Source organism: Notothenia rossii (assembly GCF_949606895.1).
Source record: "Notothenia rossii genome assembly, chromosome: 4".
Taxonomy (NCBI): Eukaryota; Metazoa; Chordata; class Actinopteri; order Perciformes; family Nototheniidae; genus Notothenia; species Notothenia rossii.
This window is the reverse complement of record NC_136902.1, coordinates 65,567,521-65,586,078: the sequence shown is the minus strand read 5'-3', so window position 1 is coordinate 65,586,078 and position 18,558 is coordinate 65,567,521. Positions and strand designations below refer to the sequence as shown.

Sequence of the window (18,558 nt, the reverse complement as noted above, 5' to 3'; positions counted from 1 at the left end):
TGATGCACTTTGACTTTGCTTTATATCCAATAATCTTTTTAAATGTTCTACTTTTTGGTATATTTTTTTAATAGCTTCATTTTTAAGCAGTATATAAAAAAGACCAATAATGTTCTTATTTTTTTCACTATTCATTGAAATTAGCAATTACTGTAAGCATTAACTAACTTAATGCTATAAATGAACTACATCACGGTCGCAGTTCAGCACATCACCACCGCTAAGCTAAAGGTGATTTGTGTTGCCGTGATGATGTTTAGTCACTTGTTAGCCAGAGGGGAGAATTACTCAGATCTTGTACTTGAGTAAGGTGCTGTTTGCACGAGAACGCAAACGGTTGTATCCGCTACTTTTCTCTTTCGTATAGCCCGTTCATTCACCCAAGGCCGTAACAGAAACGCGGAAACGGACCCCGCAAACGATAACGGGTCAAGGTGGATAGATCTGCAAATGGTACGCTCTGGGGGGGCAAACGGCTCTGTGTGTACGCCCTATACAATCATTTCCTGATAACGATGAAGCCATAGCCCCACCTCTGCTGCTCACTGCTGTAGCATGGTCAGTAGCTACTGTCAGTAGCTACTGCTACTGCTACTGACCATGCTACAGATTTTAGTGCAAAATCTACAGCTCCTCTACCACAACCATCAGCAACAAGTGGACATGGAGAATTACATGAACTACATGTTGCTAAATCCACCGCGGGGCATAAACAGAAGGGCAACCCTGGCAACCATGCTCAGGGTTCTTCTTCGCTGCTTTTGGTGTATTTTGTGGCCGAAGTACAACACCTACAGCGTCTCCAAAGAAGTAAAAGTCCTGCATTTAAAAGGTTACTCAAGTAAAAGTACAAAAGTGTTTGCATCAAAATATACTTAAAGTACCAAAAGTAAAAGTACTCATGCAGATTGGTCCATTTCAGAATAATATATATGATATGTTTTGATTATAATTATTGATGCATTATCAAAGCTGGTAAAGGTGCAGCTAGTTTTAATGACTTTGTGTACCTCAGGGTAGCTTGTGAATTAGCCCCAGGTGTGACTAAAGTCTTATTTAAGTGTTGATATTTCAAATCATTGATCCAAATGTGTAAAGTAACTAAAGGTACAAAATAAATGTAGTGGAGTAAAAGTACACGATTTACCACTGAAGTGTAGTGGAGTAAAAGTACAAGTATCTCAAAATGTACAGCACTTAAGTTAATGTACTCAGTTACTTCCCACCTCTGTAGTTAGTTTTTATGACACACAGAAGCTTCGGTCATTCAGGATTGAGGTATTTTACTGATGTACTTTACGTCCTAGTTTAATATTGTAAACTTAAGACCTAATGTCAGGCTTCTGACCACAGACATGTTAAAAAAAACATTGACCTCGAGAAAAAAGGGAACAGGAAGCAGTAAAATGCGAACTGATTTCAGGGTTATAGGACTGATAACTGCACCACTCAATATCTTGGTTCCGATATGTGTACATGTGGACTGCATACAGTTAATGTGCAGCAATATGGATGTAGGCTTGTCATTAACAAACACTGAGCTGATTCTTAGTACTGTGGTTTCAGCTCGGCTTTAATTAGATATTTATATCAGCTATAATTATTCAGCTCTGACAAACAGACACAAGCTACTCTTTGTTTTCACCATGAGAAAGTGGGAATTTTGGGATCATACGAAGAGCATAAAATAGCTTCTATTAGTAGATATTGGATACACTTTAAAAAGTGTAACCAACACAACAAGTTCCACATGATCAAATATGTGAACATTCATAAATCTGTTTAAATACAAACATAGTGTACCAGTCCTTGCATTTGGTAAGGACTGGTACCCTTAATTTCCTCTTTCTCATCATGCAAACAGAAACAAATGCGTCTTAAGGAGAGGATTATTGAGGTGAATTTACAATGTTGACACACCACAGATTTGACTGAGGGAACTTCCTGGGGTTTTGTTGAGAATTTCCTACATGAGATAATTGCTGCATATTAGGGTAAAATGATTTCGGTTCAATAATCTAGAGTGACCTCTGGGGTTTCACTCCATGACATCATTACATTTATGAAATAGGTTAATATTTTGGGGAATTTGCCAGAAAGCACAATCCTTTCAAAAATATTAAACCTTTGTATTAACCTACCCCATTATTATTTTTTATCAGGGAAACCAAGAAGTGTACCCTATACTTCATTAAAAGTATTAACAAAATCATAGTCCTAAAGTTCTCCATTACAAGTAAAAGTACTGACTTGAAATGTTACTTAAGGAGCGTCAACATGTACTCTAAGTATCAAAGGTACAAGTATACTAATGTAGAATGGCTCCTTTTACAGTGCTATATTATAATATATTACTCTGTTTTTATCTCGTACAAACACATTTAAGAGCATTTTAAAATGATATTATATTTGAAATGGAAATACGCAAGTAAAGAATAAAAATAATTGTGCCAAAGACTAGATTAATGAGGGAAATGTTCAGTTTATAGCCAAAGAGGAAGTGAATTGTATTGGTTTTGGATAGTACCACCATGTGCCTATTTATAAAGTAGTGTAAATTACTCCTTTTATTTTGATATTAGAAATATCATCCAATCTTCATCCAATGTGCTACATATGTATGTTCGGATGAGCCGAAAAAGTTAGTCATTACCTATTACGACAAGTCAGACTGTTGTGCAACAGTCTGACTTGTCGTAATAAGTACAGTAGAACACAGAGATTTTAGCCTTTGCAGACTATTCGCATACACAAATACCTTTATAATACATACAGTACCAGTCAAAAGTTTCGACACACCTTCTCCGTCGAAGGTTTTTATTTATTTTATTATTTTCTACATTGTAGATACATACTGAGGACATAAAAGCTATAAAAGAACACATATGGAATTATCTAGTTAAAATAAAAGTGTTAAAAAATCCAGAATATGATTTTTATTTTAGATTCTTCAGAGTAGCCCCGTTTTTGCCTTGATGACAGCTTTGCACACTCTTGGCTTCTCTGAGTGAGCTTCATGAGGTCGTCACCTGGAATGGTTATCCAACCGTCTTGAAGGACTTCCCAGAGGAGCTGAGCACTTATTTTTTCTTCACTCTGCGGTCCAGCTGATCCCAAACCATCTGAATTGGGTTGAGGTGTGGTGATTGTGGAGGCCAGGTCATCCGACAGGCAGCGCTCCATCACTTTCCTTCTTAGTCAAATAGCCCTTACATAGCCTGGAGGTGTGTTTGGGGTAGCCATGCTGGTAAAGTGTGCCTTGAATTCTGAATACATCACCAACAGTGTCACCAGAAAAGCCCCCCCACACCATCACACTTCCTCCTCCATGCTTCACGGTGGAACCACACATGCAGAAACCATCCGCTCACCCTCTCTGCGTCTCACAAAGACACGGAACAAAAAATCTCAAATTTGGACTCAGACCAAAGTGCAGATTTCCACTGTCTAATGTCCATTCTTGGTGTTTCTTGGGCCAAACAGTTCATCCTCAGTAGTGGATCTTTGCAGCAATTGGACCATGAAGGCCTGATTCACGCAGTCTCCTCTGAACAGTGGATGCTGAGATTGTCTGCTATTTGAGCTCTGTGATCATTTATCTGGGCTCTAATCTGAGGTGCTTTAATTTGTGGTTTCTGAGGCTGGTAACTCTTATGTATTTATCCTCTGCAGCAGAGGTAACTCTTGGTCTTCCTTTCCCGGGGGGGTCCTCATGAGAGCCAGTTTCATCATAGCGTTCGACGGTTTTTGCGACTGCACTTGAGGATACATTCAAAGTTCTTGAAATGTTCCGGATCGGCTGGCCTTCATTTCTTAAAGTGATGATGGACGGTCGTTTCTCTTTACTGAGTTGAGTGGTTCTTGCCATAATATGGATTACAACAGTATATTAAAATAGGGCTTCCCACTGTGCACTAACCCTACCTCTGCACAACACAACTGATGGTCTCAAACACATTCAGAAGTAATTCCACAAATTGACTCTTGACAAGGCACACATGTTAATTGAAAACCATTCCAGGTGATGACGTCATGAAGCTGACTGAGAGAAGCCTGAGTGTGCAAAGCTGTCATCAAGGCAAAAACGGGGCTACTTTGAAGAATATAAAATAAAAATCATATTCTGGATTGTTTAACACTTTTTTGTTTACTTGATAATTCCATATGTGTTCTTTCATAGTTTTGATGTAATCAGTATTAATCTACAAAGTAGAACAACATTAAATAAACAAAAACCATTGAATGAGAAGGTGTGTCCAAACTTTTGAATGGTACTGTATATATAATACAGGAAAGGGAAAAACCCAATGAGCAGAACATGTTCAGGGCCCCTTAAATGAATGCTCTTAAAGAAGATACGTTTTTACCAACTTTATACTTACACTCTACACTGTATTCTAGCGGTCCATATTGTACTTGTTACTTCACTAAATTAGTTTCATGAATCAGTTTTGCATTGAAAATGAATGCCATTCTTGTTGCATGTTCACTATTGACTCAAGTGCTGGGAAAAGTTTATATTTTCTAGGTGTTCGTCCAGAGATGTTGAGCCGAGGTGGTAAACCAGTTAGTAGCTAAATTAATAGATTGTTAGTTTGTCGACTTTGTGGTGTGAAACAGTTTTTCTGCTCCTCTTTCCTAGTTGTTATTAATGTATTTCAATCTGGTGTATTCATTTTGTTGTGCTGTTAGTGATAGAGGTCAGTGTTTGATGCAAGATGGCCAAACAAAACAGAAGAAAACACAGCTTTTAGAGGAATGACATTGGGAAGTTATAACATCAATACAAAAAAAAGGGTAGTCGATAATAACCAGACAAAATGTGAAATTCATTATATTATTTATGAATATTTGCTTAAAGAATATAAAGATTGGTTACTTCTTACATTATATGTCATTTATTACACACTTTTATCCAAAGCGACTTACATACATTCAGTACTGTGGACAATCCCCACAGGAGCAATTTGGGGTGAAGTGTCTTGCCCAGGGACACAACGACATGCTGACTGCAGTGGGACTCGAACTTGCTACCCCCTTATTTGAAGTCTAGCACACTATCCACTGAGCCACAGCCTCCCTTACTTCCCCTTTAAGCATGGCTGCCCTTTGTAAAGTAAACGTAGGATACTGGAAGAGCATTTGGTTCAACTTCTGCCCTCTACGGCCTCTGTGTCACCCTCACATAACAGTATTCTTTGTTGTGGATATAGATAAGACAAAGTGGGAGCTGATTACGCTCATATATAAAAATGTAAACCATATATAAGTTTAAAAGAGGACTAGTATTCTCCTTAAGTTGCCGGTAAAAACTTTCTGCGGGTGCCAAAGTCTTCAAGCCTCCAACGCTAATAGAGCTGTGAAAAGATCCATATTAAATATTGTAAAAATAGAATTCACTACATAATATATATATCAAATCAAATCAAGTTTTATTTATATAGCACATTTTTAAACAATTTTTGGTCTAGCCAAAGTGCTGTACACATAATAAAAGTACCCTACGGTAAAGACACTTTACAGCAAATACAACAGCACCGTTTGTGCAGAATATCAGTATGAGAAAACCACACCGTCTGTCCTTAGACCCTCACATCGTACAAGGAAAAACTTCCAGAGAAAAACCCACAGTTTAAAGGGAAAAATGGTAGAAACCTCAGGGAGAGCAACAGAGGAGGGATCCCTCTCCCAGAACGGACAGACGTGCAATAGATGCCGTGTGTAAATCGAAGAGATAATACATTTTACAGCGTAGGTAGGCTGAATGTTTGGAAATGCATGTGTCTATAATAAGAAGATGAATCCACGAGGATGTCAAAAACAATCCTGTGGGAGCCTTCAGGGAAGCAACATGACGAGACCCAGGCAGGACCGCAGAGACAGGCCCAGCCATGACCAGCCATGACCCGAAGTCCACGACTTAATCCAGAACTCAGGATAGGGGATCCAGGGCACAGGACCAGAGCAGGAGGATCAGCCTCGACTCCGGATCCAGACGTAGATATAGACACAAAACAAGAACATTTGGGGGAGGCTGGGTTAATCGGAACATGAGAATACACAGACACAGACAGAAGGGAGAACAAGCACTTCCTTAGGATAGGTTGAGGGAAAACGGTAGCAAGTAAGAGAGTAAGAAACAGGTGGAGAGGCACACGCAGGGAGCAAGGTCCCCGCTGGAGCCTTAGTTGGAATTGATGAGAGGTAAGGAGGTAAGCTGTGAATACGGTCATAACACTCCCCGGCTGGAATAAGCCACTCTGCAAACCTGTCACCCTCTAATAAAACCTCGAGAGGTCAGAGAGGGAGAAGGTTTTGGATAAAGAGAAAATTGAAAAAATAGATTACAGGAGTAGAGAGTATGAGAAGTAGAGAAAGAAAAGATTTAGAAGAATGAGAAGTAGTAATAACCTTAGTTTTAAATATAAGTTCCAAGTTTTTAGGATTTAAGTGAAAGAGCAAGAACCAAAATGTAGGTGAAGAGGCACAGTGTGTCTACGTCAATGCACTCTTATTAGATAATTTTATCAGCTATAAGTTTTGTCAAATAGGAAGGTCGTAAGCGTACTCTTAAAACGGATAGACTGTCGGCCGCCCGAACACAAACTGGAAGCTGATTCCACAAAAGTGGAGCTTGATAAGAAAAAGGCTAGAAGGCCAGAGAGAAGAAGTGAGAAGTGAAGTTACTGTTGATTTAAAAAACCCCAGGGTCTGGGCCGACCTCACATGGAGGGGCAGAGTGTTCCAGAGCCTAGGGCTCGCTGCTGCGAATGCTCGGTGCCCTCGGGTTTTGAGCGTGGTCTTGGGCACTACCAGCAACAGCTGGTCAGCCGACCTTAAGGCTCTGCCTGGGGTGTAGCGATGGAGGAGTTTGGCTATATAGGCCGGAGCCGGCCCATTTAGGGCTTTAAAAACAAATAAAAGGAGTTTAAAATAAATTCTGAACCGAACTGGAAGCCAGTGTAATGAGGGCAGAATTGGGGTGATGTGGTCACGCTTTTTATGGCCAGTGAGAAGACGTGCTGCTGCGTTCTGAACTAGCTGCAGGCGTCTAATTGAGGCCTGGTCCATACCCACATACAGAGCATTGCAGTAATCCAGTCTTGAGGTAACAAAGGCGTTAATAACCCTTTCTAGGTCTTTATAGGCAATTTAGATTGTGTTGTCAACCTAACCTGCACATCTGCAATCTTTGTCATGCAAGATAAAGAACAACGAGTCAACCCTGTATATCCCGTGCTGGCAGTTAACTGATCTACCTTTCAGTGCCCCCATGCAACCATAAACAAATTAGCACGTCTCTTTATGGCTGATAAACATAGGTGAAACGTACAGTGCTACAAGCAGATACCAGACACTAATTTTGCTGCTCATAAACTCAAAAGGAAAATCCCAGTTAGCAAGAAAACTAATCGCGAAAGTATTCATAATGCCAGAAATAGAAGTTTGCAATGACAAAAATAAATTGTATACATCTCGAGTCATTCATTAGTCAAGCATTGATGGAGGATTTGTACCCTTTTCAGTGTTGACAAAATGTCCCCAAATGGATCATCAATGCATCTGCTTTGGTGTATATTTATCACTCAATATAACAAAGTATATCATTATTACATGACAAAAACAACTACTTGCAAAGAATGATCCAGCCATTTCTTTGCCACTTGTCAGTGAGATAAAGCTGTGAATAATTTACCACTTGTACCATCTTGTGATCACAAAGTGCTTCTGTCATTCCGAGGCTTATATAATTATGAAATCCTTTTCTGCTTGTTAACTTATCTGACTGTTTCTAGGGGGCGTCCCAGACAAGAGGACAGTATAAAACGTTGCCAGTCCTGGAGAAACGGCAGAGTTCGGGCTTTGACACTGCTTTATACTCAGGAGAAGAAAAAAAAGCTACAGCCATGGAACCCATCACACAACAACAGAACAACAACCCAGGTAAATCAATTACTTAATGTCTTGATTCTTTATTTCTTCTTTGTTTTTTTGTTTACACTCTTTTTTTCTAACTCTTTTTTCATAGCACTTAAAAAATCCAAGTCTAGGAAGAACATCAACCACTTCACAGATGTTCACGGTCTGCCTTGCATTGAGAACATTGTGAGATCAGTGGAGGAAAACCCCGAGCCCATCAGCACCAACATCATCGGCGAAATCCCAGAATGGATCAATGGAAGCTTCTTGAGGAACGGACCTGGGAAGTTTGAGATTGGAAACCATAAGTGAGTAAAAGATCTAAAAGTATTGACACGTATAGTTTAGCCACTTCATCCCAAAGCTCACTCCTTTCTCCTGCTCCCTCCAACATCAGGTTCAACCACTGGTTTGATGGTATGGCTCTCCTGCACCAGTTCAAAATAACCAATGGAAGCGTGACCTACAAAAGCCGCTTCCTGTCCAGTGACAGTTACAAAGCCAACAATGAGCAAAACCGCATCGTAGTGTCAGAGTTTGGCACGCTCACCATGCCAGACCCCTGCAAGAACTTCTTCCAGCGCTTCTTGTCAAGATTTGAATTACCAAGTAAATATTTTATCCCATCATATTTAATCCAGAGGATAAGATGTAGTTTGTAATACAATATGTATGTGACCTGTTGTGGTTCTCCTGTGTTCACTTTAGCATCTTTTTTTCCATCTAGAGCCCACAGATAATGCCAATGTGAGTTTTGTGACCTACAAAGGGGATTATTATGTCAGCACAGAGACCAATGTGATGCACAAGGTGGACCCTGAGACACTGAAGACCACTCAAAAGGTGAAAAGAAGTTGAATGTAGTTGGAAAACATGCAGTTGTAACTGATAACTTTGACCTATCTATCTTATTTCCAACGGCTTAATACATCAAAGCTAAGATTAGCCATAAACCATTGTGAATTTACAGCAGGCTTGTAGGTAGATGAAATCAAGAGTTAACAATACTCAATCATGTTAATGTACCTATTAGGTGGACTGGAGCAAATTCGTTGCTGTGAACGGAGCGACCGCGCACCCTCACACTGATCCTGATGGAACAACTTACAACATGGGAAATTCATACGGAACCAAAGGTAATTTAGAAAAACTACATCAGGTTGTTTGAACAGCACCATTTGAATCTGTATACTTAAGGTGTATAGAACAGCATTTCCCCCTTGTGGGACAAATAAAGCAATTCTGATTCTGAGGAATTCTGAACAATGCTCCCCACATGTCTGGGGGCCAGAAGAAAGAATCTAAATGTATCTGTGCCGACAGGAGCGACCTACAACATCATCAAAGTGCCACCGACCAAGAATACAGCTGGGGATACCCTGGAGGGAGCCACTGTGTTGTGCTCCATTCCCTCCGTAGAAAAGAGCAAACCATCCTACTACCACAGTTTTGGTGAGCAACACAAATCAAACAACTCATTGCTTTGAAGCATGAGCATTTAAAGAGTCAGATTCAATCTTCATCTGTATTCGGCCAAGATTTCTTGTAGACATACACTGATCCAATATGGAACATGGGTATCGCCTCCTTTACTGATCTTTAGCTATTGGTCAGCAAGACTGATATACTTTAAATATAGTGTCTTCATCGTGTAATTAAAGTACTGCTATCAGACACATTCATGCAGTCCCAACAATCCCTAGCAAACTTAAACTGCAGAATCCAAGGTGATATCTTAAAATGTCTTTCTTTGTCCAACTTATAGTCAAAACCCAAGTTTACCATGAAATATGAGATACAGAAACAGCAAATTCTTATATTGGACTGAACTGAATTGTCCTTTCAGAATCTTGAATCGAAACTCATGTAATCTTCTCATTGTATTATAGCAATGTCTGAGAACTACGTGGTGTTCATTGAGCAGCCCATAAAGATGGACCTGCTGAAGATTGTGACAGGAAAGTTGACAGGTAAAAGCATCAGTGAGGGCATTTCCTGGGACCCAAAACTCAACACTATCTTCCACCTGATTCACAAGCAGACAGGAGAGGTAAGGCACTAAACTCTGAAACTCAATGCAGACAATTCACTAAGTTTTTACTATCTAATAAACTACAATGATCTGCTTTCTGTGATTTATTTTTCAGCTCAGCACCATCAAGTACCTTGCCAAGGCGCTGTCAACTTTCCACCAGATCAACGCGTACGAGGAGGACGGTTTCTTGATCATAGACATGTGTGCTGGAGATGATGGCCAGGCAATCAACAATTACAACATACAAAACCTGCGCAAGAATGGAGAAGATCTCGATGAGGTAAGCAGGATAACTAAGAATTGATACTTACCAAGATGTATCTTCCATGCTTTCAAGCATTCTTTGAACATTGGTGTAAAGAAGTGCTTCGGCTGCTTCGCTTTTGCTGAAAAAATTGTTTGTTCGATGAGCCTGAAAACATGTTTCTGAATTTCCCATCAGGTGTACAACACCATGTGTAGAGTATTCCCACGACGTTTCGTTCTGCCTCTCAATGTGGACTGTGATACGCCCTACGACCAGAACTTGAACGGGCCAGACTGTGCCGCAACTGCTATAAGAACTGATATGAAGAAGGTAGGCATGTTTCAACACAACATAGAATGTAACAGTAATTGTTTTAATGACATGTCTTTGTACGCATAGTAAAAAGGAAAAATGCATACTTATAGGAATTGTTTGATAATATGGGACCACTTACCGAAAAGACTCTATTTGGCAAACAGACACGTTTTTTGAGAGTGGATATACCTTTCCAAATACGGATATACCAAAGTTAGTTTGGGAAATGAACACCGAACTGTAGCCAAATAAACTCAGGCGTGTTTTCTTTATACAGGTCTTCTGCACCCATGAGGACCTCCACGGAGAGGATCTTCATCAATACGGAGGTCTTGAGTTCCCTCAGATTAACTATGGCAAGTACAACACCCACTCCTACCGATACTTCTACGGCTGCGGCTTCAGACATCTTGTAGGAGACACACTGATCAAGATGGATCTCCAGGGGAAACACATGAAGGTGAGTTGAGTTTGATGTATTTCTCCCTCTCAAGTTTCCATCTGAATCTGTGAAATATTCATTCATCTAGGAAGATTAAACGAAAACCAGTATCACATAAGTAACTACTGTATTCACTCACAGGTGTGGGAACAGCCTGGTCTGTATCCTTCTGAACCAGTCTTCGTACCTTCCCCTAATGCAACAGAGGAGGACGATGGTGTCATCATGTCTGTGGTCATCACACCCAACAAGGTCAGTCACGTTCAGATTTTAGAAAAGCGAATGCATCTACATTTTTCATCTTGCAAAGTCAAGAATTACACTCTTAGACGTTAGCGTTTAAACTCACTTAAAGGTCCTGATACCTGTCAAGATAATCTTGAAATGTTATCCTATAATGGAAGTTATTTTGAGCAATAATACTTGAAAAACGTACTGGTCGCTGGAAGGCGGAAGTGATGTTTTACAACATTGAAGGTTTATCTAAAAAAGCATGGTCAATATCAATACGAACTGAACAATAAGAAGTGTTAACGCTGTGTGCCAATATCAGTTCTACCGAACATTCCTCGGGTCTGCATTTTAAGAGGATACTTAGGCTGGCCACATAGGCTCTCGTCAAAACATGTCTAGACGCAAAAACTCAAACCTGCCACCTGAAGGTTAAGATGGACGTCACAGCTTTTCTTATCCGTCTGGTGTGACTTAAGTCCTACTCAAATGATTCCTAACAAGAAAAAAGACAATCTATATATAATCATTTTTGTATAAAGTAACAGAAACCAGCTTAAATGAACTCAACACCCCCCAACTGAGTGATTTGGAGGCTCTTTGTGTCTTTAATTATAGGAAAGAACATTTGGTAATTAATGTTATCAAAAGTTATGTGAAATTAACCGAAAAAAAAGCAGATTCTCAACGATTGTCTGTTTATGTTTTGGAATCTTACATTTATTTTTCTTCCTTTGTCTTCAATCTTTATAGGACAAGAGTACATTCCTCCTGGTTTTAGATGCCAAAACATTTAAGGAGGTTGGCAGGGCTGAGGTGCCTGTCAACATCCCGTACGGATTCCACGGGACATTCAACTCCACGCAATAGACGCGTGACAAGGACGTCATGAACATTGTAAATACTATCTGTCCCGTTTGTCTCAAATGTTGTTTGTTTCATGAATCTAGAGGTCACCAAGCAGATATGAATGTATAGTTTTCTTCCACAGGTAGTCCTAATCATGTATATTAAGATAAGATAAGATATACCTATATTCATTGCCTCCTATATACATTTTAGGAGCACCAACAGCAATAAGATTGAAACATAGCATAGGACAGATAAGACTTCACACAAGTGGAATAAGAACACAAATGTAAATATATATTTTTTCATACCAGCAATATAATGAGGTAATACTATTGATAATTATGAAGGTATAGCATATTGTAGCTGTATTGTTGAAAATGTGCAGGGTAAGAAATATGTTTTCCTGTTTTAAGTTGTTCTTTCAATTCTTTAAACCATTGTTTTAAAAATTGTATTATTCATGTGTATATTAAGTTCAGGGCAAAAAAAGGGGGGCAAAATTAAGAATATTGCAAGTCTGCAAAAAGAGTTCAGGACACTGAACAAATGCACACTTTGGCACAGCGCCCACATGTTGTAAAATGATATGTTAATCCGATGAATGATAAAGTAAATTGCTTGTGTAAGTCTCAATAAAAATGCACATACACTTCTCATCCGGTCATCCTCATTAATTTCCTCCTCTTAGTAACAATTGTTTGTAAAATGCTTTCTAACTGCAAGTGGACATTATGTAACAGAACTGCACGTACATTTTTATAGCCAGTGTAAACAGGTATTGTATTGCTACAATTATACCATTGTTTATTATAACTTCATTCTAAAGGAACTGCACATTTCAGTCACTGATATATTGAAACATAACTAAACTAAACACTACTCTAATATTATGAATTTCGAATATTTTTCATTAAATGTTGATGTATACATGTGGCACACTTGCACCCTCTGCTGGCTGGATTTTGACAATACTGCTAATATAAAAATAAAAAAAACACCTGAATATTTAGCGGATGGAAAAAAAATTGTCATACAAAACAAATTTTTTGTAAAATGTCCTTATTTTTGAATTCCACAAAAGATCAGTCATATTAAATATCTAAAATGAAAACACAACACAATTGTTCTTACTTGATTGCCACTTTAATTCTTTCTAAACAGTAATACATACATTTCAGCAAGATACATTTCAAAAGTCGCAAGAGTCAGTTTATATACAGGCTTTTCCGCGAAGTTTAGTATAAAGAATGACAACTCACATGTTGAGTGAAAATAAATAATTTTAAATATTATATTAAAATGTAATTGTAATATTCAGAATGAGTTTTTAGTAAAGCTAATAACTTTAATAACTCTAAAATTAAAACAGTGAACATGTATGACTTTATTTTATATCAGAGTATTAGTTAATATGACTAACACATGAACTGCAGAAGGCATGCAGTACATGAACAAAGATATTCAATGAGAGAAAAATAATTTGTCAGTAAAATAAAAAGGTCTTCTGCACGGTGTTGGTTCCTTAACCCAGCAGTTTATCAGAAATTAGAGCCAGAGTTTGCCTCAGCTTCTTTTTCTTCTCCTTCAGGTGGGACTCAAGGTTTTGAGCTTCTGTCAAAATGCCCTCCAGCTCCTTCATCTGGGAGGTATCAGCTGCAGCTCTCTCACTGAAACAAACCACAAGTGCTGACGTTAGAGAAGTGTCACAGTGGAAATAATAGTACAGAGGAAGAGTATGTCAGTGTTCAATCTGTGAATGTCTGTACTCAAAATGGTTTCATGTTGTCACCGCACCTTCTCATTTTTGGAAGAAAACCTGATCTACTGAACTTTAAAAAAGCGCCTGCATTTAAAGTGTTTGGCTTTTGCTTTCTACCTATGATTTCTTCCTGAAAACCAGCAACTTACTGAAATTGGGTCTGTTTTTATCCACAGATCTTTAATGTTTTATTGACATTTGTGAGGAAGCGCACACACTCCCTCACTAACATGTTGGTCTTAACTATTTGTTTGTTAAGAAAGGTAGTACATGTTTTTTCAGAGTTGTCTTTATTTCAGTTAAAGTTATAAAAACAGTTTACATAGACAAACTAATAAAATGCATCTAAACGAATTTGTCAGTCTGTAAAACACACAAGCACCAAGTAATCACCATTTCCTTTGTTCAGACCTGGAGGCCATCTTGTCCCAGTGCTCAAAGGGGGAGCACGCCTCCAAAGTACTCCTTATATGTGGCGTATGAGTAGGCGGAGTCTTGGATGCCATTGGTCAGGAAATGTGTGATTTTATGAGTGTCAATTAGGTTAAAAACTATCCGTTTTAAGCAGACCTTGTTGTTTTTGAAGGTATAATATGTATGTTCATTTCATTTCATTTCAAACCTTTATTTAGACAGATTAGTCCCTTGAGATCATCGATCTCATTTACAAGGGAGACCTGCATCATGTTGATGCAATAATGAATTTACTTAAGCCTTTAGGGTTTTATTAAATGTAGACAACAGTGTTTAATTTTGTATTTAACCCTTCACTCCGCTTTCAGAACCATGACCTGATTGGCCAGGTTGGAGTGGGAATGCGGGCAGTCTCCTATACATTTTGTTGGGAAGAGAGGGGAAGGGGCATTTTGTGTTTGTTTCTTTCTGGTGAATGCAGCACCAGACATGCAGTTTGTGTTTCTGGGGAATAATGATGAAGGCTAAGAATAAAACGCCTGTTTATTTTTTGCAAGAAAACCCTCTCTCCACGTATCGTTCTTTCACCTGCACCTCACATCGTAACAACATTATCTTCAGATGGAAAGTTCTAAGCATTGAGCATTTTCAAAGTTTTGAGTATTATGTATAACCAAGAAACTTCAAAACGTTATCAAATGGAATCTGGTTGATTGAAACACAACATACCTTAACACTTGAGCAAATTTTGAAAACATCATGCTGACCTCTCTACCTGCACCTGTAAGAAAGCACAACAACATAACGGATGCAGAAATGTCACTCAATGGCAAAAAAAGGATCTTATCAAGACAATTAACCCCAATACAAAATAACAATTCTGAAAATATAGTTTTCTATTTGTAACTGAAAATATGATGTAGAAGAATTACCTGTTTGGGAACCAGGCCATATCAATTCATGTGATTTTGATTATTTGGATTAGCACAGAAAAGCAATGATAGCAAAGCTTTACACTTTGTTATAATACTGAAGATAGACACATAGGGTCAGCCATAAGCAATTCAAAAATGATAATTGTTGATGGTTTGGATAGTTGTAATTGCCTATTGCAGCGAACACGGGAGAAACAGAATGAGACAGAGTTTATGGAACACATTCATTTCTGGCGAAAGTTGAACGATTGTACGTAATGGTGGATGCAGCTCCTGTAGCAGGTGTTGTGCTCTATTTATTTGATCAGTCTTGATGATAGAGGAAAGACAGATAAGCCTAATGACCTAATTCCACGCCTGAATATGGGGACCACCACAGTGTATACTGTACTTGTGTTATTACTTTCATGTTAGGCCTTTAGTGCAAGCTTTAGCATCATTTACTTGCCAAATAAAGTTTTTTTAAGCTTTAAAAACGCTGTAATCCAAATGTTCAGAAGAAAATAACAATTAAGAATCCATTATGTGATCACTATATTCATATAACACATTTCTCCCAATTTACACCAATCATTGGAGCTGTCAGCCGCTGTTTCCTGTGAAAGCGGCTTGTCAACGTACAAACTGCCAGAAGGGTACACAGTTTCGCTCTGCAGGGTAGACATGCATTATGGAATAATAATACAAATCATAAACCACCAATATGGTGATAGATAGGTACTTACATGGATAATTGATGTTAGCTAATCTGATGCTGAAGTCTAATTTCAATAAAATAAAAGTTTTTTTTTACAACAGTTTTGTGTGACTGGCAGTATAATATGACTTTACATACCTGCAGTTTTCACCTCAAATAAATCTGCTGACTTGTCAGTGGTTGATTTAGAGGGAGGTTTTTTCTTTTTGGGTGGAGAGTTCTCTTGATTTGCAGGTGGATGTTCCTTCTATTGCAATGGAGAATAGACAGGTTACATTAAAACATTATTCAAGGATTTAAAGGTGTATCTAATAAGTAAACATATCAAAAATTAAAATAGCAAAATCCTTAATTATTATAACGTTTTTTTATTAATTCGAGCCACTTTATCATTATTCTTTTTTAAATGCTAATTGAATAGACTTTGATTCAAGAAAGCTATCCTTACCTCTTGAGGTGTTGTCTGTTTAGGACTCTTAGTGTTGTTCACTGCCCTCTTGTTTAATGACGGTGGAATCACTTTTCCTGCCATTGGTACTGCTTCTTTCATTTGGACGTAATGTTACTGTAAAAGTCAGAGAGAGAGAGTCAATTAGATACGTGAAATACTGTGAATAGATTAGCAGTACAATACTGCATTATATCATAACAGCATATCATGAGTTTGTATATAAGGTCACTGGTAACTATGAGTGTTAAAATAAATGTAGAGGAGTAAAAAGTATGATATCCAATTCGAAAATGTGGTGGGGTAGACCTATGGGGTAGACGTATAAAGTAGTAATACATGGAAATACTCGAGAAAAGTACAAACATGTCAAAATAGTACAACTACTACTTGAGTACATTTACTTGGTTACTTCCTCCACTGATTATCCATTGTATCATTAATGTCTGAAGAGTTAAGATAGCATTTAAAACATGCAGTATTTTTTATAGTTAAAGTTAGATATCGTTAGTTATCTTTTCTTGTGGTGCTGTTGAACACTTTATTTATAAACGTTATGCATAAACAATATCCAGTAGCTAACGTTAGCTAGCTATGCTATCTGCTTACATGTCATGTATTGAAAACATATTTAACGTCAGCCCATAGTCAACAAAACTATAACATATTATCCTGTGGTTTTGTCATAGGAGTAACTTGCGAACATAAATTACAATTAAATGTCAAGTAAGCAGGTTCGCCAGCTGCTTAGCTAAGTGCTAATATATTAGCTTGGCTAACTTCAACGTTAAATTAGCCGTTACTAAAGCAGATAGCTAAACTCTACTTACCAGGCATACAATTTCTGAGTTGTATAGTTGAATGATTCATATAATCATTTAACAGATTAATAGTTAACTGATAGCTATGTTATGGCTGGTTTGCACAGACAGGTTAAGTTTGAGGTGATTACCGAGATAAACGTCAAAATAACGGTTTCGCAATTGCGAGTGTGAAAATGATGCATTCAATGCCCCTTCGTAAATTCAGGTGACACATTTCTACTGAGAGTACATTTACAAAACACATTCATTTGACTTTTGTCAATAATATTCATGCACACCATAGACTTAATATAGTTTTGGATGTCAAAACCTGGTGGAAATAATGCATTTCATTTCAAAATATTATATTAATATTTGACTTGAATAGCTTCTGGTCTAGGCTATTATTATTACAGTTCAATAAACAATCCATATTGAGTAAACCATAATGACAGGCGAATATAGGTGTGATGTAAGAGTAAGCCAAGTTCATTTATCAGGGTCATAAGGGACAAAGCTAAATCAGTGGTGTAAAGTAACAGTACATTTACTCAAGTAGTGTACTTAAGTACCATTTTTAAATACTTGTACTTTACTTGAGTATTTAATTGTTGTACTACTTTGTACTTATTTTTCCGCTACAATTCAGAGGTAAATTGTGTATTTTTACTCCACTACATTTATTTAATATCTTAAGTTACTCCGCAATAATAAATAAATCAACACTTAATTAAGATTTTAGTTACACCTTGAGTAAATTCACAGGCTACCCAGCAGTAGGCCTATACAGCGTAATTAAAACTAGCTGTACCTTTACCAGCTTTGATAAACGCTTACATTTTTCATTAATTAGCATCAAAACATATAATGTATATTATTCTGAAATGGGCCAATCTGCACAATGAGTACTTATTACTTATACTTGTAACCTTTTGATTGCAGGACTTTTACTCGTAACAGAGTATTCCTACTCTGGTACTTCTACTTTACTTAAGAACAATATCTGAGTACTCCTTACACCTCTGAGCAAGAGGTGGGGCCAGGCTGAGGCCCGTTTTCAATTAGGTGCAACAAAAATGTATATCTTTTTTTTTACATGGTGCTGTACAGAGCTAGGATGATCAATCAATCAATCAATGTTTATTTATATAGCCCAATATCACAAATGTTACATTTGTCTCAGTGGACTTCACAGTTTGTACAAAATATCAGTATGACAATACGACACCGTCTGTCCTTAGACCCTCACATCGTACAAGGAAAAACTTCCAAAGAAGGAAAAACCCCACAGTTTAAAGGGGAAAATGGGAGAAACCTCAGGGAGAGCAACAGAGGAGGGATCCCTCTCCCAGGACAGACAGACGTGCAATAGATGCCGTGTGTAAATCGAAAAGATAATACATTTACAACATAGGAAGACCAAATGTTTGGAAATGCATGTGTCTATAATAATAAGATGA

General features: G+C 37.9%; 2 protein-coding genes across 2 annotated transcripts; one reads left to right on the top strand and one right to left on the bottom strand.

The window, feature by feature from the left end:
* The first annotated feature begins 7,796 nt into the window (after positions 1 to 7,796).
* bco2b (beta-carotene oxygenase 2b) lies at positions 7,797 to 12,698 on the top strand. Its single transcript, XM_079673476.1, has 12 exons — positions 7,797 to 7,944; positions 8,030 to 8,228; positions 8,318 to 8,529; positions 8,648 to 8,763; positions 8,954 to 9,056; positions 9,244 to 9,372; positions 9,810 to 9,970; positions 10,068 to 10,235; positions 10,398 to 10,532; positions 10,795 to 10,977; positions 11,101 to 11,211; positions 11,944 to 12,698. The coding sequence occupies exons 1-12, from the start codon at positions 7,908 to 7,910 to the stop codon at positions 12,058 to 12,060; spliced, it is 1,671 nt and encodes a 556-aa protein (XP_079529602.1). The 5' UTR covers positions 7,797 to 7,907; the 3' UTR covers positions 12,061 to 12,698.
* A 480-nt stretch (positions 12,699 to 13,178) lies between these two features.
* On the bottom strand, positions 13,179 to 17,297 carry tex12 (testis expressed 12). Its single transcript, XM_079679406.1, has 5 exons — positions 17,126 to 17,297; positions 16,296 to 16,412; positions 15,986 to 16,094; positions 14,945 to 14,996; positions 13,179 to 13,709 (listed from the first exon to the last, which is right to left on the bottom strand). Exons 2-5 carry the CDS (start codon positions 16,395 to 16,397, stop codon positions 13,565 to 13,567), a joined length of 408 nt encoding a protein of 135 aa, XP_079535532.1. The 5' UTR covers positions 16,398 to 16,412; positions 17,126 to 17,297; the 3' UTR covers positions 13,179 to 13,564.
* Between the last annotated feature and the right edge of the window lie 1,261 nt (positions 17,298 to 18,558).

What these genes read in the sequence shown, in the direction of transcription:
- bco2b (XM_079673476.1), top strand. Translation starts at nt 7,908, where the DNA reads ATGGAACCCATCACACAACAACAGAACAACAACCCAG. An exon ending in ACAACAGAACAACAACCCAG is followed by an intron (nt 7,945 to 8,029) that starts GTAAATCAATTA and finishes CTTTTTTCATAG; the next exon opens with CACTTAAAAAATCCAAGTCT. An exon ending in TCCAGGGGAAACACATGAAG is followed by an intron (nt 10,978 to 11,100) that starts GTGAGTTGAGTT and finishes ATTCACTCACAG; the next exon opens with GTGTGGGAACAGCCTGGTCT.
- tex12 (XM_079679406.1), bottom strand. Translation starts at nt 16,397, where the DNA reads ATGAAAGAAGCAGTACCAATGGCAGGAAAAGTGATTCCACCGTCATTA. An exon ending in ATTTGAGGTGAAAACTGCAG is followed by an intron (nt 14,997 to 15,985) that starts GTATGTAAAGTC and finishes GCTTTCTTACAG; the next exon opens with GTGCAGGTAGAGAGGTCAGC. An exon ending in AAATTTGCTCAAGTGTTAAG is followed by an intron (nt 13,710 to 14,944) that starts GTATGTTGTGTT and finishes GGTTTGTTTCAG; the next exon opens with TGAGAGAGCTGCAGCTGATA.